This window comes from Chiloscyllium punctatum, chromosome 15 (assembly GCF_047496795.1).
Source record: "Chiloscyllium punctatum isolate Juve2018m chromosome 15, sChiPun1.3, whole genome shotgun sequence".
NCBI lineage: Eukaryota > Metazoa > Chordata > Chondrichthyes > Orectolobiformes > Hemiscylliidae > Chiloscyllium > Chiloscyllium punctatum.
This window is the reverse complement of record NC_092753.1, coordinates 6713602-6730859: the sequence shown is the minus strand read 5'-3', so window position 1 is coordinate 6730859 and position 17258 is coordinate 6713602. Positions and strand designations below refer to the sequence as shown.

Sequence of the window (17258 nt, the reverse complement as noted above, 5' to 3'; positions counted from 1 at the left end):
ACTCCCCATTCCCCCCCCCCCCGACTCCCCATGCCCACCCCCCGACTCCCCATTCCCCCCCCGTCTCCCCCTAACCCCCCGTCCCCCCCGACCCTGTCCCCCCTCCCCCCTGACCCCCTGTCCCCCACTCCCCCCCCCGACCCCCTGTCCCCCGCTCCCCACCGACCCCCTGTCCCCCGATCCCCCCCCTGACCCCCTGTACCCCCCTCCCACCCCCGACCCCCTGTCCCCCCCTCCCACCCCCGACCCCCTGTCCCCCCCCCGACCCCCTGTCCCCCCCTCCCACCCCTGACCCCCTGTCCCCCACCCCCGACCCCTGTTCCCCCCCCCACCCCCGACCCCCTGTCCCCCCCCCCACCCCCGACCCCCTGTCCCCCCCACCCCCCGACCCCTGTCCCCCCCCCCCGACCCCCTGTCCCCCCCCCCACCCCCGACCCCCTGTCTCCCCCCCCCCACCCCGACCCCCTGTCTCCCCCCCCCACCCCGACCCCCTGTCTCCCCCCCCCCACCCCCGACCCCCTGTCTCCCCCCCCCCACCCCCGACCCCCTGTCTCCCCCCCCACCCCCGACCCCCTGTCTCCCCCCCCCACCCCGACCCCCTGTTTCCCCCCCCCCACCCCGACCCCCTGCCCCCCCCACCCCCGACCCCCTGTCCCCCCCCCCACCCCCGACCCCCTGTCCCCCCCCCCACCCCCGACCCCCTGTCCCCCCCCCACCCCCGACCCCCTGTCCCCCCCCCACCCCCGACCCCTGTCCCCCCCCCACCCCCGACCCCCTGTCCCAACCCCCGACCCCCTGTCCCCCCCCCACCCCCGACCCCCTGTCCCCCCCACCCCCGACCCCCTGTCCCCCCCCCCACCCCCGACCCCCTGTCCCCCCCCACCCCCGACCCCCGACCCCCGACCCCCTGTCCCCCCCACCCAACCCCGACCCCCTGTCCCCCCCCACCCACCCCCGACCCCCTGCCCCCCCCCCACCCACCCCCGACCCCCTGCCCCCCCCCCCACCCACCCCCGACCCCCTGTCCCCCCCCCACCCACCCCCGACCCCCTGTCCCCCACCCCCGACCCCCTGTCCCCCCCCCCACCCACCCCCGACCCCCTGTTCCCCCCCCCCACCCACCCCCGACCCCCTGTTCCCCCCCCCACCCACCCCCGACCCCCTGTTCCCCCCCCCCACCCACCCCCGACCCCCTGTTCCCCCCCCCACCCACCCCCGACCCCCTGTTCCCCCCCCCCACCCACCCCCGACCCCCCCCGACCCCCTGTTCCCCCCCCCACCACCGACCCCCTGTCCCCTCCCCCTCGACCCCCTGTCCCCGCGTCCTCCCCTCCCCCCCCGTCCTCCCCCTCCCCCCCCGTCCTCCCCCTCCCCCCCCCGTCCTCCCCGTCCTCCCCCCCCCGTCCTCTCCCCCCCCGTCCTCTCCCCCCCCGTCCTCTCCCCCCCCGTCCTCTCCCCCCCCGTCCTCTCCCCCCCGTCCTCTCCCCCCCGTCCTCCCCCCCCCCGTCCTCCCCCCCCCCCGTCCTCCCTCCCCCCCCCCGTCCTCTCCCTCCCCCCCCCGTCCTCTCCCTCCCCCCCCCCGTCCTCTCCCTCCCCCCCCCCGTCCTCCCCCTCCCCCCCCCGTCCTCCCCCTCCCCCCCCGTCCTCCCCCTCCCCCCCCCGTCCTCCCCCTCCCCCCCCCGTCCTCCCCCTCCCCCCCCCCGTCCTCCCCCTCCCCCCCTCCCCCCCCCCGTCCTCCCCCTCCCCCCCCCTCCCCCCCCCGTCCTCCCCCTCCCCCCCCGTCCTCCCCCTCCCCCCCCCCCTTCCCCCCGTCCTCCCCCTCCCCCCCTCCCCCCCCCGTCCTCCCCCTCCCCCCCCCGTCCTCCCCCTCCCCCCCCGTCCTCCCCCTCCCCCCCCCCGTCCTCCCCCTCCCCCCCCCCGTCCTCCCCCTCCCCCCCCCCTCCCCCCCCCCGTCCTCCCCCTCCCCCCCCCCCCTCCCCCCCCCCTCCCCCCCCCCTCCCCCCCCCGTCCTCCCCCTCCCCCCCCCCGTCCTCCCCCTCCCCCCCCCCGTCCTCCCCCTCCCCCCCCGTCCTCCCCCGTCCTCCCCAACCCCCTGTCCCCTCCTCCTCCCCCCCCCCCTCGACCCCCTGTCCCCCCATCCCCCCTCGACCCCTGTCCCCCCCATCCCCCCCTCGACCCCCTGTCCCCTCCCCCTCGACCCCCTGTCCCCTCCCCCTCGACCCCCTGTCCCCTCCCCCTCGACCCCCTGTCCCCTCCCCCTCGACCCCCTGTCCCCTCCCCCTCGACCCCCTGTCCCCTCCCCCTCGACCCCCTGTCCCCTCCCCCTCGACCCCCTGTCCCCTCCCCCTCGACCCCCTGTCCCCCCCCCCCTCGACCCCTGTCCCCCCCCCCCCTCGACCCCCTGTCCCCCCCCCGCCCTCGACCCCCTGTCCCCCCCCCGCCCTCTTCCCTGTCCCCCCCCCGCCCTCTTCCCTGTCCCCCCCCCGCCCTCTTCCCTGTCCCCCCCCCGCCCTCTTCCCTGTCCCCCCCCCGCCCTCTTCCCTGTCCCCCCCCCGCCCTCTTCCCTGTCCCCCCCCCGCCCTCTTCCCTGTCCCCCCCCCGCCCTCTTCCCTGTCCCCCCCCGCCCTCTTCCCTCTCCCCCCCCAACCCTCTTCCCTGTCCCCCCCCGCCCTCTTCCCTGCCCCCCCCCGCCCTCTTCCCTGTCCCCCCCCCCCGCCCTCTTCCCTGTCCCCCCCCCCGCCCTCTTCCCTGTCCCCCCCCCCCGCCCTCTTCCCTGTCCCCCCCCCCGCCCTCTTCCCTGTCCTCCCCCCCCCGCCCTCTTCCCTGTCCTCCCCCCCCCCGCCTCTTCCCTGTCCTCCCCCCCCCCTTCCCTGTCCGCCCCCGCCCTCTTCCCTGTCCTCCCCCCCCCGCCCTCTTCCCTGTCCTCCCCCCCCCCCTTCCCTGTCCTCCCCCCCCCTTCCCTGTCCTCCCCCCCCCCCTTCCCTGTCCTCCCCCCCCCCCCCTTCCCTGTCCTCCCCCCCCCCTTCCCTGTCCTCCCCCCCCCCCCGCCCTCTTCCCTGTCCCCCCCCGCCCTCTTCCCTGTCCTCCCCCCCCGCCCTCTTCCCTGTCCTCCCCCCCCCCGCCCTCTTCCCTGTCCTCCCCCCCCCCCGCCCTCTTCCCTGTCCTCCCCCCCCCCCCGCCGCCCTCTTCCCTGTCCCCCCCCCGCCCTCTTCCCTGTCCCCCCGCCGCCCTCTTCCCTGTCCCCCCCCCGCCCTCTTCCCTGTCCCCCCCCCGCCCTCTTCCCTGTCCCCCCCCCGCCCTCTTCCCTGTCCCCCCCCCGCCCTCTTCCCTGTCCCCCCCCCGCCCTCTTCCCTGTCCCCCCCCCGCCCTCTTCCCTGTCCCCCCCCCGCCCTCTTCCCTGTCCCCCCCCCCGCCCTCTTCCCTGTCCCCCCCGCCCTCTTCCCTGTCCCCCCCCCGCCCTCTTCCCTGTCCCCCCCCCGCCCTCTTCCCTGTCCCCCCCCCCGCCCTCTTCCTGTCCCCCCCCCGCCCTCTTCCCTGTCCCCCCCCCCCGCCCTCTTCCCTGTCCCCCCCCCCGCCCTCTTCCCTGTCCCCCCCCCGCCCTCTTCCCTGTCCCCCCCCGCCCTCTTCCCTGTCCCCCCCCGCCCTCTTCCCTGTCCCCCCCCCGCCCTCTTCCCTGTCCCCCCCCCGCCCTCTTCCCTGTCCCCCCCCCGCCCTCTTCCCTGTCCCCCCCCCGCCCTCTTCCCTGTCCCCCCCCCCGCCCTCTTCCCTGTCCCCCCCCGCCCTCTTCCCTGTCCCCCCCCCGCCCTCTTCCCTGTCCTCCCCCCCCCGCCCTCTTCCCTGTCCTCCCCCCCCCGCCCTCTTCCCTGTCCTCCCCCCCCCCCTCTTCCCTGTCCTCCCCCCCCCCTTCCCTGTCCTCCCCCCCCCCCCTTCCCCTGTCCTCCCCCCTCCCCCTTCCCTGTCCTCCCCCCCCCTTCCCTGTCCTCCCCCCCCCCTTCCCTGTCCTCCCCCCCCCCCTTCCCTGTCCTCCCCCCCCCCTTCCCTGTCCTCCCCCCCCCCGCCCTCTTCCCTGTCCTCCCCCCCCCCGCCCTCTTCCCTGTCCTCCCCCCCCCGCCCTCTTCCCTGTCCTCCCCCCCCGCCCTCTTCCCTGTCCTCCCCCCCCCCTTCCCTGTCCTCCCCCCCCCGCCCTCTTCCCTGTCCCCCCCGCCCTCTTCCCTGTCCCCCCCCCGCCCTCTTCCCTGTCCCCCCCCCGCCCTCTTCCCTGTCCCCCCCCCGCCCTCTTCCCTGTCCCCCCCCCGCCCTCTTCCCTGTCCCCCCCCGCCCTCTTCCCTGTCCCCCCCCCGCCCTCTTCCCTGTCCCCCCCCCGCCCTCTTCCCTGTCCCCCCCCCGCCCTCTTCCCTGTCCCCCCCCCGCCCTCTTCCCTGTCCCCCCCCCGCCCTCTTCCCTGTCCCCCCCCCGCCCTCTTCCCTGTCCCCCCCCCGCCCTCTTCCCTGTCCCCCCCCCGCCCTCTTCCCTGTCCCCCCCCCGCCCTCTTCCCTGTCCCCCCCCCGCCCTCTTCCCTGTCCCCCCCCCGCCCTCTTCCCTGTCCCCCCCCCGCCCTCTTCCCTGTCCCCCCCCGCCCTCTTCCCTGTCCCCCCCCCGCCCTCTTCCCTGTCCCCCCCCGCCCTCTTCCCTGTCCCCCCCCCGCCCTCTTCCCTGTCCCCCCCCCGCCCTCTTCCCTGTCCCCCCCCGCCCTCTTCCCTGTCCCCCCCCCGCCCTCTTCCCTGTCCCCCCCCCGCCCTCTTCCCTGTCCCCCCCCCGCCCTCTTCCCTGTCCCCCCCCGCCCTCTTCCCTGTCCCCCCCCACCCTCTTCCCTGTCCCCCCCCACCCTCTTCCCTGTCCCCCCCCCGCCCTCTTCCCTGTCCCCCCCCCGCCCTCTTCCCTGTCTCCCCCCCCGCCCTCTTCCCTGTCCCCCCCCCGCCCTCTTCCCTGCCCCCCCCGCCCTCTTCCCTGTCCCCCCCCCGCCCTCTTCCCTGTCCTCCCCCCCCGCCCTCTTCCCTGTCCTCCCCCCCCCGCCCTCTTCCCTGTCCTCCCCCCCCCGCCCTCTTCCCTGTCCTCCCCCCCCCGCCCTCTTCCCTGTCCTCCCCCCCCCGCCCTCTTCCCTGTCCTCCCCCCCCCTTCCCTGTCCGCCCCCGCCCTCTTCCCTGTCCTCCCCCCCCCCCGCCCTCTTCCCTGTCCTCCCCCCCCCTTCCCTGTCCTCCCCCCCCCTTCCCTGTCCTCCCCCCCCCTTCCCTGTCCTCCCCCCCCCCGCCCTCTTCCCTGTCCCCCCCCGCCCTCTTCCCTGTCCTCCCCCCCCCGCCCTCTTCCCTGTCCTCCCCCCCCCCGCCCTCCCCCCCCCGCCCTCTTCCCTGTCCCCCCCCGCCCTCTTCCCTGTCCTCCCCCCCCCGCCCTCTTCCCTGTCCCCCCCCCGCCCTCTTCCCTGTCCCCCCCCCGCCCTCTTCCCTGTCCTCCCCCCGCCCTCTTCCCTGTCCCCCCCCCGCCCTCTTCCCTGTCCCCCCCCCGCCCTCTTCCCTGTCCCCCCCCCGCCCTCTTCCCTGTCCCCCCCCCGCCCTCTTCCCTGTCCCCCCCCCGCCCTCTTCCCTGTCCCCCCCCCGCCCTCTTCCCTGTCCCCCCCCGCCCTCTTCCCTGTCCCCCCCCCGCCCTCTTCCCTGTCCCCCCCGCCCTCTTCCCTGTCCCCCCCCGCCCTCTTCCCTGTCCCCCCCCGCCCTCTTCCCTGTCCCCCCCCCGCCCTCTTCCCTGTCCCCCCCCGCCCTCTTCCCTGTCCCCCCCCGCCCTCTTCCCTGTCCCCCCCCGCCCTCTTCCCTGTCCCCCCCCGCCCTCTTCCCTGTCCTCCCCCCCCCCCCCCCCCGCCCTCTTCCCTGTCCTCCCCCCCCCCCCCCGCCCTCTTCCCTGTCCTCCCCCCCCCCTTCCCTGTCCTCCCCCCCCCCTTCCCTGTCCACCCCCCCCCCTTCCCTGTCCTCCCCCCCCCCTCCCCTGTCCTCCCCCCCCCCCTTCCCTGTCCTCCCCCCCCCCCCTTCCCTGTCCTCCCCCCCCCCCTTCCCTGTCCTCCCCCCCCCTGCCGTCTTCCCTGTCCTCCCCCCCCCCGCCCTCTTCCCTGTCCTCCCCCCCCCCTTCCCTGTCCTCCCCCCCCCTTCCCTGTCCTCCCCCCCCCCCGCCCTCTTCCCTGTCCTCCCCCCCCCCCCTTCCCTGTCCTCCCCCCCCCCCCCCGCCCTCTTCCCTGTCCCCCCCGCCCTCTTCCCTGTCCCCCCCCCGCCCTCTTCCCTGTCCCCCCCCCGCCCTCTTCCCTGTCCCCCCCCCGCCCTCTTCCCTGTCCCCCCCCCGCCCTCTTCCCTGTCCCCCCCCCGCCCTCTTCCCTGTCCCCCCCCCGCCCTCTTCCCTGTCCCCCCCCCGCCCTCTTCCCTGTCCCCCCCCCGCCCTCTTCCCTGTCCCCCCCCCGCCCTCTCCTTCCCCTGTCCCCCCCCCGCCCTCTTCCCTGTCCCCCCCCCAACCCTCTTCCCTGTCCCCCCCCCAACCCTCTTCCCTGTCCCCCCCCCGCCCTCTTCCCTGTCCCCCCCCCGCCCTCTTCCCTGTCCCCCCCCCGCCCTCTTCCCTGTCCCCCCCCCGCCCTCTTCCCTGCCCCCCCCCCCGCCCTCTTCCCTGCCCCCCCCCCGCCCTCTTCCCTGCCCCCCCCCCGCCCTCTTCCCTGTCCCCCCCCCCGCCCTCTTCCCTGTCCTCCCCCCCCCCGCCCTCTTCCCTGTCCTCCCCCCCCGCCCTCTTCCCTGTCCTCCCCCCCCCCCCCTTCCCTGTCCGCCCCCGCCCTCTTCCCTGTCCTCCCCCCCCCCGCCCTCTTCCCTGTCCTCCCCCCCCCTTCCCTGTCCTCCCCCCCCCTTCCCTGTCCTCCCCCCCCCGCCCTCTTCCCTGTCCCCCCCCGCCCTCTTCCCTGTCCTCCCCCCCCCGCCCTCTTCCCTGTCCTCCCCCCCCCCGCCCTCTTCCCTGTCCCCCCCCCCGCCCTCTTCCCTGTCCTCCCCCCCCCCCGCCCTCTTCCCTGTCCCCCCCCCCGCCCTCTTCCCTGTCCCCCCCCCCGCCCTCTTCCCTGTCCCCCCCCCGCCCTCTTCCCTGTCCCCCCCCGCCCTCTTCCCTGTCCCCCCCCCGCCCTCTTCCCTGTCCCCCCCCCGCCCTCTTCCCTGTCCCCCCCCGCCCTCTTCCCTGTCCCCCCCCCGCCCTCTTCCCTGTCCCCCCCCCGCCCTCTTCCCTGTCCCCCCCCGCCCTCTTCCCTGTCCCCCCCCGCCCTCTTCCCTGTCCCCCCCCGCCCTCTTCCCTGTCCCCCCCCGCCCTCTTCCCTGTCCCCCCCCGCCCTCTTCCCTGTCCCCCCCCGCCCTCTTCCCTGTCCCCCCCCGCCCTCTTCCCTGTCCTCCCCCCCCCTCTTCCCTGTCCTCCCCCCCCCCCCGCCCTCTTCCCTGTCCTCCCCCCCCCCTTCCCTGTCCTCCCCCCCCCCTTCCCTGTCCTCCCCCCCCCCTTCCCTGTCCTCCCCCCCCCCTTCCCTGTCCTCCCCCCCCCCCCTTCCCTGTCCTCCCCCCCCCCCCTTCCCTGTCCTCTCCCCCCCCCCCTTCCCTGTCCTCCCCCCCCCCTTCCCTGTCCTCCCCCCCCCCCGCCCTCTTCCCTGTCCTCCCCCCCCCCGCCCTCTTCCCTGTCCTCCCCCCCCCCTTCCCTGTCCTCCCCCCCCCCGCCCTCTTCCCTGTCCTCCCCCCCCCCCCTTCCCTGTCCTCCCCCCCCCCCCCGCCCTCTTCCCTGTCCCCCCCCCGCCCTCTTCCCTGTCCCCCCCCCCGCCCTCTTCCCCGCCCCCCCCCCCCGCCCTCTTCCCCGCCCCCCCCCCGCCCTCTTCCCCGCCCCCCTCCCCCGCCCTCTTCCCCGCCCCCCTCCCCCCGCCCTCTTCCCCGCCCCCCTCCCCCCGCCCTCTTCCCCGCCCCCTCCCCCCGCCCTCTTCCCCGCCCCCCTCCCCCCGCCCTCTTCCCCGCCCCCCTCCCCCCGCCCTCTTCCCCGCCCCCCTCCCCCCGCCCTCTTCCCCGCCCCCCTCCCCCCGCCCTCTTCCCCGCCCCCCTCCCCCCGCCCTCTTCCCCGCCCCCCTCCCCCCGCCCTCTTCCCCGCCCCCCTCCCCCCGCCCTCTTCCCCGCCCCCCTCCCCCGCCCTCTTCCCGCCCCCCTCCCCCCGCCCTCTTCCCCGCTCCCCTCCCCCCGCCCTCTTCCCCGCCCCCCTCCCCCCGCCCTCTTCCCCGCCCCCCTCCCCCCGCCCTCTTCCCCGCTCCCCTCCCCCCGCCCTCTTCCCCGCCCCCCTCCCCCCGCCCTCTTCCCCGCCCCCCTCCCCCCGCCCTCTCCCCTGTCTCCCCTCTCCCCCGTCCCCGCCCTGCCTCCTGTCCCCCCTCCGGCTAAGGTAATGGTTTGGTACCAAGGGGAGTGCATGAAGTTAATGTCCTGGGCACTGATGAGCTCCTTAAATGATAGAATGGGCTTCTGAGACTGAGCCCATTGTTCCTCTGCCCCGAAATGGACGGTGTTTCATATTTGCAAACGAGACAACAGAGTACTTTTAATGGTTATAACATTCGTGTCTTTGTGTAAAGGTTTCTTGTTTAACATGCTGTGAACATGCTATGGGAAGTCTCATTTTACTACAAGAGTAATTTGTTGAACAAGTGATTAACTATGGCTGCTGCTGCTTCTGTTACAGACTATGAGAAGACATCGAAATGAAGTGACAGTGGAACTAAGAAAGGTAAATATTGTGCTTTTCCTGCAGCCTTTGCTGCACATTTTTACTTTTTTAGTCGAATGTGGGAGTTGCTGGCAATAGAACATTTATTGTCCATCCTGAAACTGAGGGGCTTGCTGGTCCATTTCATAGGGCATTCAAGAGTTACCCCACTGGGCCTGGAATCGCATTTAGCCAGATCAGATAAAGATAAATTTCCTTCCCGAAAGCAATTAGCGAATCAAGTGGGTTTTAAAATAATTTGTAACTTTGTAATCATCGTACTGATAGTTTATTTTAAAACAAAGCTCTGGTTTGTTTAAATTTACATTTTGAATGGCCATGGCGGAGTCTTGTCCTGCAATTCCAGTTTATCATCCAGGTCCCTGAATTGTTAGTTTAGTACAAAACCACTTTGTCTGACCTTTTACTAATGTCTTACATATATAATCAGTTTATTTAGGTATTTCATTTGAATCGGTTGTGTACCTGTGTTTTTATCAGTTTGGAGCTACTGGAGCTTGTTTTGGACATTGTTACAAAATTACGTAGTAAAGAAAATGGCTCTCTCTTTAACCATTGTCTTCACTTGTGGACTCGGTAACGAGACAGAAAAGCTGTCGAGGCAATTTGATACTGGTGGAACAAGTAGAAGGGGACCAGAGTTTAAATGCGTACTGCACTACAAAATGACACTGCACAATGGAAACTCTTTGGCAGATTGTGCCTGTTTCTTCTCTTTGGAGAGAACTATTTCATTAATTCCACTACCACCTGCTCTTTCCTCATAATCCTGCATGTTTTTTTCTTTTGTGTATTTATGCAATTGGCTTCTGAAATTTACTATTAAATCTACTTTCAGCAGTCAGTTCATTCCACATAACTTGCGACTGAAGAAAAATCCTCATCTCCCCTCTGATTATTCTGTTTGTTACCTCAAATCTGTGTCCACTGATTATCCACCTTCCATTGATGGAAACCGTCCCCCCCACCCCCACCCCCACCCCCACCCTGTCTATCAGATTTGAATACTTGCATTAAATCTCTGATTAAACTTGCTGGCATTTGACAAATAATTCATCACAGTATAGGACAGTACTGTGTAGATTGGTTTCCATAGATATAAATCTGTAATTTATATCTATAGAAACATTTACATCTGAAGTATAATTAAATTGCACATGTAGGATGTTTATGTTGTGAAAACAGCAGTGAGAAAAGTAAAGTTTTTTTGTTAGCCATGTGCTTGACAGGGTGAACCAAACCAGAGACTCGTTACCTAGTGCCTGAAACTCAGCAAACATAACTCTGCGCAATCATTGATACCTTTTGATAAAGAGCTTTAAATTTAGGCATAGTGGTTACACTATGATTATTAAATATTTCACCTTTACTCTTGTAATGAAAATATATGACTTACAAGTTATTGAGTTCATTTGCATGGAAGAGCCCAACCTTAACTTTCTTTAATTGCGTTAGATGCGACTGTAAAATATTCTTTTGGGCTGTAGAAGCAACATTATACGATGGTCTATCACCCTGTAGTGATATGTTTGCTTACTGCAAACTATGCCTTGAAAGAATCGAGATACGCTTGAGTATTTATTGGTTATCTGTCAATATAAAACATATCTTGATCAATGATACCAGTAAAGCTCATACAATCCAACCTTCACCTCTCAAGTGCTTAATAAACTCTAAGTAACACGACTGTGTGAAATTTAGGCAGTGCATTCATGATTGGTTTATTTGTCCAGTTAGGAACAGATGATAGTTGAGAGGTGAGGCCAAATACAGTTGGTCGTGCAGTTAGTGAATAAGTTTGCAGCCTTTGGTCTGTTTACAAGCTACCATAATAAGTGTAAATTGTTAATAATTAAGGTTTGGTTTGCTATTTGTAGTGCATGACTTAGATTGTTTGATCACCCTCCAAACGTGCTGTCATGCTATTGCAGGACTTTTAAGATGTGCTGCTTCCATGTGAACACAACATGCTGGTTATTGGCGTTGCAAAAATGAATGTACAGTAATTGTCCTTCAATGTATGTTGTTTCACTGAGACCAGGAGTTGAGTAAACCAGATGAGAATTTAGATTGATTGAAACAAAAGGTTCAAATATCTATTGTTGATTGAACAGGAACGGCTGAAGATTGCATAACCTTTCCGACGATAGGCTTTTGAGTTAAGCAGCTTGGCAGTATTTCTGGATTACAGAATCAGCTTCACGACACTGAGCTTCGTCATTTTGCTATTTCTATTATAAATTCTAGAACAGATTGTGCCGATTAGCAGATTTTCTGATTTTATTTCTAACTTGTACAGGAAAGCCACATTTATATGCCTGCTTTTTGATTTACTTTATGAAACCTTCTCCTATTTCTCAAGTGTTTGCCTGTCTAGACTGTACACTGGGCAAGCTGAACAAGTAGAGCAAAAATTGTCCACTTGTTAGTTACCAAAGTTTTTGGTGCCCTCATTACTCAGATTGTTCTGCGCTGTATAAATTACAAGCATCAATCCTGACTTAGGAGTCACATTCTTTCCTAAGTTTACAGCTCTTTTGTTGAAATTGCACCCCAGGGACTAGAGCATGTAATCTCTGCTGACATTGTGTTCCACTGATTGTGGTACCATCCTTTGGATGAGGCTCTGTCTGTGATCTTACATAGGCCTAGAAATTCCTCTGGCAGTGTTTGAAGAAGTGGAGAGTTCCTCCTGTGGTGAAGGTCAGTGTTTATCCCTTCACCAACCCCGAAACAAGTTATATGGTTATTATTTTGTTTGTGGGATCTTGTTGTGGGTAAATAGGTTGCTGCATTTCCTATTCAAGAGGAGCAACTGCACTTGAAAAATACATACTTAGCCTTAAAGTGCTTTTTGATGTACTGAGGTTGTGAATGAATGATATGTGCAAGTCTTTGCCCCTGATCTTTGTATGGAGAATTGTGGATCATTAGGAATTCTTCCAGAAGCATGGAATGTACTTTTTTTTTGGTTGGAGTTCTGGAACAATCTCTGACAGAGAACTTTAAAACCAATATGATGGCACAGGAAGCTGGGAAAGTGCTTTTTTTTTAAAAACTGTATTGTCAAGATTGCAGTGTTACTTTCATTCCTGTAGAATCGTATAACACAGAAGCAGCCACTTAGTCCAGCATGGTTAAGCTGCTCCTTTGAAAGGGATTTCCAATTAGTCCACACCCTGGTCTTTCCTCAAGAGAGGCCTTTGTTGATTTGGTAGCACCTAGTGAAATACTTGATTGCTGTGTGTAATTTAACATTAAGAGGAAAATGCAGGATTGCTGAAATGTGGCCGTCACAGTTTGAAAGAGTTTTCATGATTATTCATGGTGGAAGTAGAAAAGTCAAGCAGTGTGTGTGTGTTCGTCTGCATAAGAGTTTTGTGGATCTGAGAGAATTTGAATGCTTATAATTAAACGATTTAAGACATAGCTAGGATATCTTAGAATCCCAACTCAATTCAGCCCATTGAGTCCATGCCAACTCTTCAACAAGCAACCCCCCTCGCCCAAATCCCTGTAACCCTGCATTTCCCATGCTGATTCACCGAGTCTATGCATCCCTCAACACTATAGGCAATATAGTATGGGCAATCTACGTAACCTGCCCATCTTTGGAGGAAACAGGAAAACCCAGAGGAATCCCATGCAGACACTGAGAATGTGAAAGCTCCATACAGACAGTTGCCCAGGGGCGGAATTGAACCTGGGTCCCTGGTGCTGTGAGGCAGCAGTGCTCACCACTGAGACACTGTGTTGCCCTAGGATTTGCAAAATATCTTTTAATCTCAGGAGACACACTCAGGGCAGTCATTTTAATCAGGTTGATAATTTATCAAACAATTTGGCAGTTGCATTTGTGTCAACTAAAACATGTGCCTCACTCACATTCTTCATATGTGTATTTCCTTAAAACATTACTGTGATCACAACCTGTGCAGAGGGATTGTGGTACTTGATGGAGAAAAACTAATCTGGTATTGATCTGGTTTTAACAATGTTCAGGGGCTTCTTGGATCCACTTAGCATGACATTTATTTGTCCAGAGTTGACTTGCGAAATGTCCCAGGAAACATCTCTGGGACACACACACTAAGCAACCCCATCACCCTGTGGCTGAAAACTTTAACACCTCCTCCCACTTCGCCAAGGACATGCAAGTCCTGCACCGCCTCCTCCACGAAACTCTAGCCATTTGCCACCTGGATAAAACTCACCTCATCTTCCACCTTGGGACCCTCCGTTCACACGGGTTCAATGATTCACCAATTTCTCCATTTCCCCTCCCCCACCTTATTCCAGATGCAACCTTCCAACTCGGCACCGCCCTCATGACCTGTCCACCTTCCTTCCCACTTATCTGCTCCACCCTCCTCTCCGACCTATCACCATTGCCCCCACCTCCATCAACCTATCGAACTCTCAGCTACCTTCCCTGCAGTCTCATCCTCCTCTCATTTATCTCTAAGCCCCTTTGGGCCACCCCTCCGTTCTTGATGGAGAACTTATGCTCAAAATATCAACTTACTGCTCCTTGCAAGCTGCCTGACCCCTAATCTCCAGCATCTGCAGTCCTCACTTTCTCTTTGAATACTGGAATGTTAAATTCCTATAAAAGCATCAGACCACACTGGATTTTTGTAGCATCTTTCATGGTTTGTTATGCCCTATCTATTCTTCACTTTGTGCAATACTTGCGAAGTGAAGCCACTGCTGTAATGTAGTGAAGTGAATCGGCTAGTACATGCATAATGAGATCTCCTACTAAGGATTGCAGGAGCAAAACCAATGTAGTGTACAAAATCCCATGCAAGGACTGCACAAAACACTACATCGGACAAACAGGAAGACAGCTAATGATCCACATCCACGAACACCAACTAGCCACGAAATGACACAACCAGCTATCCTTAGTAGCCACACACGCAGATGACAAGCAACATGAATTCGACTGGGACAACACTACTATTATAGGACAAGCCAAACAGAGAACAGCCAGGGAATTCCTAGAGGCTTGGCACTCATCCACAGATTCAATCAATAAGCACATCGACCTGGACCCAATATACTGACCACTGCAACGGACAGCTGGAACTGACAACTGGAAGTGGCAGATTCAAACCACTACAAATGCCGGAGGAAAGATCACAGAAGCGCTTCACAGGAGGCTCCCAAGCACTGAGGATGTCACCTAGACAGGGGACGAAATGTCTGCAACACAAATTCCCAGCTCGGCGAACAGAACCACAACAATGAGCACCCGAGCTACAAATCTTCTCTCAAACTTTAAAAGAAAACAGATAATCTCTCTGAAGTGATGATGTTGGTTGAGGGGTAATTAGGCAGGGAAAAACTAAGCTATTTTTGTTCAAATAATACTATTGATTTTATTTTTATATAACTGCTCAAGCAAGCTAGCTTATTAGTTCACATGCCCAGAACTCATTGCTAATGGAGGATTCAAATCAGACTGGCAATATAAATAAGGTACTGTCTGACTGGAATTACCTGTAGTTGCTAATCTATCTATCTCTCTTCCCCCTCCCCCTCACTCTTGGTAAGTACAGCAATAAAGTTCTCTGAGCTTCCTGAAAGTAGAGCACAGACACTCCAGAGCCTAACTGAGTAAAGTGGGACTGCTGCAGTGCTGATTAGGGACTGCCAAGTGAGATTTTTGACATAGTTTCAATAAGGAGTAGGGAAAGAACTATGCATAAAGCATTCAGCTACAGTGATAAAGTTGGTTCTCTGCTTTTAGATTCAAAAACAGAAATTGGTGAAGAAACTAAGCAGGTCTGGTAGCGTTTGTGGAAAGAAAATAGAGTTAACATTTTGACTCCAATGATTCTTCATGAGAACTGATGTTTGGGTGTGGAATGACAGAAATAATCCAGGGTTAACTTTGTGAATCCTCAACATAGCTAGCTAGGGTCAGAGTAGCTGGTTCCTCATGTAATAATACTGCTTAATTGACCAAATGTTTGTTTGTTTTTAAAAAAAAACTAATGCTCCATATTGACTTTTGCTTAGCATGCTGCACAACTTAATAGTGTTGGGGAGTGTACAATTTGATGGGTTTCAGTGAATTGATGATTAACTTTGTCGTGTAGTGTAAACATAGCAATCGTCAGTGAAGAACTTGTTGATTGCTGAAAAACTGGATTCCGAATATTTTCAGCCAAGTAAATTCCAATATCCTGGATGTCAGTGCTCCAATTACCAAATCTAATAATTTAAGAACGAAGAGCAGGAGCACTTCAGCCAACCCCTGCTCTGCCATTTGATACAATCATGGCTGATCTCATCTCAATTCCACTTTCCTGTCCACTCTTAATAACCCTTTGTTTTCTCCTTTATAATTGCTCTTCATCTATGTTTTATATCTGTTATCCTTTTTATCCTAAAACTATGACTCTCAGATTAGATTGTCCCACATGAGGAAGCATCCTGTTTGTCTACTTTTGTCAATCCTCTTTAGTATCTTAGAGACCTCAATTAGATTGCCTCAAACTCCAGAGACTATAGGCCTGAACTGCTCAATCTCCCTTCACAAGGCAAAGCTCTCATCTCTGAAATCAATCTAGTGAACCTCATTTGAACTTCTCCAATACAACAACAACACTCAAGTTATACACAGTACTCCAGGTGCTGTCTCACTAATGCCTTGTATAGTTGCAGTAGCACTTATCTACTTTTATTCTTTATCCCTTTTTGTAATAAATGCCAAACTTTCAGTTGCCTTCCTTATTACGTGCTGTACCTATGTACTAGTTTTCTGTGATTCATAGATGAGGACATACTAATTGATCCGAAACACCTTGAATTTTCTCTCCATTTAGATAAATTGCCTTTCTATTCCTCTGACCCTAATGGATGACCTTACACTTTTCCAGGTTAAACTTCATCTGTCAAATTTTGGCCCATTTACTTAACCTATCCAAAGTCATTTCTAAATTTCCTCATTGCGACTTATTTTCCCACTTAATTTAGCTCTGTCCAAGCTAAGAAATTGTGATTCCTTGTGTATTACACCTTTTGTGTAGCACCTTATCAAATGCCTTCTGGAAATCCAGATATATTACATCTACAGGATCTCCATAATTCACATTGCTTGTTACATCTTCAAGGAACTACAGCAAATTAGTCAAACACTATCTAACTTTCAGAAAATCATGCTGATAGGTTATGTTCTGACTTTTCAAATGTCCTCATTACTTCTTTCATAATGAATTCTAACAATTTCCAAAGAACACATGTTAAACTAAGTGGTCTGTAGTTTCCTACTTTCTGCCTCCCATTTTGAATGAGTGTTGAGCATTTTTTTCAGCCCCTACAACCATCTAGAGAGAATTTTGGACTATTATAATCAATGGATTCACTATCTCTGTTGTCACTTTCTTGAAGATGTAGGCCATCAGACCCCAGACTTGCCTGCCTTCAAAGCTAATAGTTTGCTCAGTATGTTTTCCTTTGTGATGATGCTTCCTTTCTATAACCTCTGCACTACTCTTTCTATTGGGATGTTTCTGTAAAAACTGAAGCAAAATATTGATTTAGTGACTCTGCCCTTTCTGTGTTCCCCATTATGACCTTCCCGGTCTCATCCTCCAAGGGACCTGCATTTACTTTAGCTACTCTTTTGTATTTTGTATAGTTAAAGAAGCTTTTCTAGCTGTTTATATATTTTATGTAGTTTTCTGTCACAATTTATCTCTTTTTACCTTTTTTTAGTGACCCTTTGTTGATCTTAAAAAAAAATTGCCCAATCTTCCATCCTGTCACTTGCTTTTCCATGAGGTATGCCTTAGTTTTTGTCTTTGTATTATCTTTGATTTTTTTGCTTAGCCATGGATGGATTTCCCTTCTTACAATTTTTCTTCCTGTTTGGAATATAGTTTAGTTTGGAGCAATCGAGTATTTTGTTAAACATGTGCCATTGCTCATCGACTGTCCTACCTTTTAGTCTTCCTGCTCAGTCCACTAGGGCCATATTTGTCCCATGCCTCTGTAACTACACTTGTTTAATTCTAGAATGCTAGAGTGTGACTCCAGTTCCACTAAATGAGTTTGAAATTGTAGCATGCTATCATCACTCTCTTCCCGACAGGATTCTTTAGAATTGAGATCATTAATTAATTCCACTTGATTGCACAGTATCAAATCCAGATTAGCCTGCTCTATGGTTGGTTCCACAACATATTGCTCTAAGAAACAATCTTTGATACATTCAATAGCCTTGAGGCTACCCTTCCCAATTTGATTAATCTGGTCTATATGCATATTAAAATCACCAATGACTACTGTGGTACTTGTCTTACAAGTCCCAGTATTTTCTGATTTATATTGTGCGCCAGTGCAGGACAATTGTTGAGGGATGTCTAGATTTCTCCTACCAGGGCGATTTTTCCTTGCTGTTTCTTAATTTTGCCCAGACTGATTCTACGTCTTGATCTCTAGTGCTGATATAATTTTTCACG

At 59.0% G+C, this 17258-nt stretch overlaps 1 protein-coding gene across 1 annotated transcript in view; it reads left to right on the top strand.

Annotated features, from left to right (window-relative positions):
- The window catches only part of kpna3 (karyopherin alpha 3 (importin alpha 4)), a 108190-nt gene that overhangs the window by 19149 nt on the left and 71783 nt on the right, over nucleotides 1–17258 (top strand). The window contains exon 2 of the mRNA XM_072584547.1: nucleotides 8740–8784. Within this exon, the coding sequence (XP_072440648.1) occupies nucleotides 8740–8784 (45 nt within the window). The remainder of the gene's footprint in view (nucleotides 1–8739; nucleotides 8785–17258) is intronic.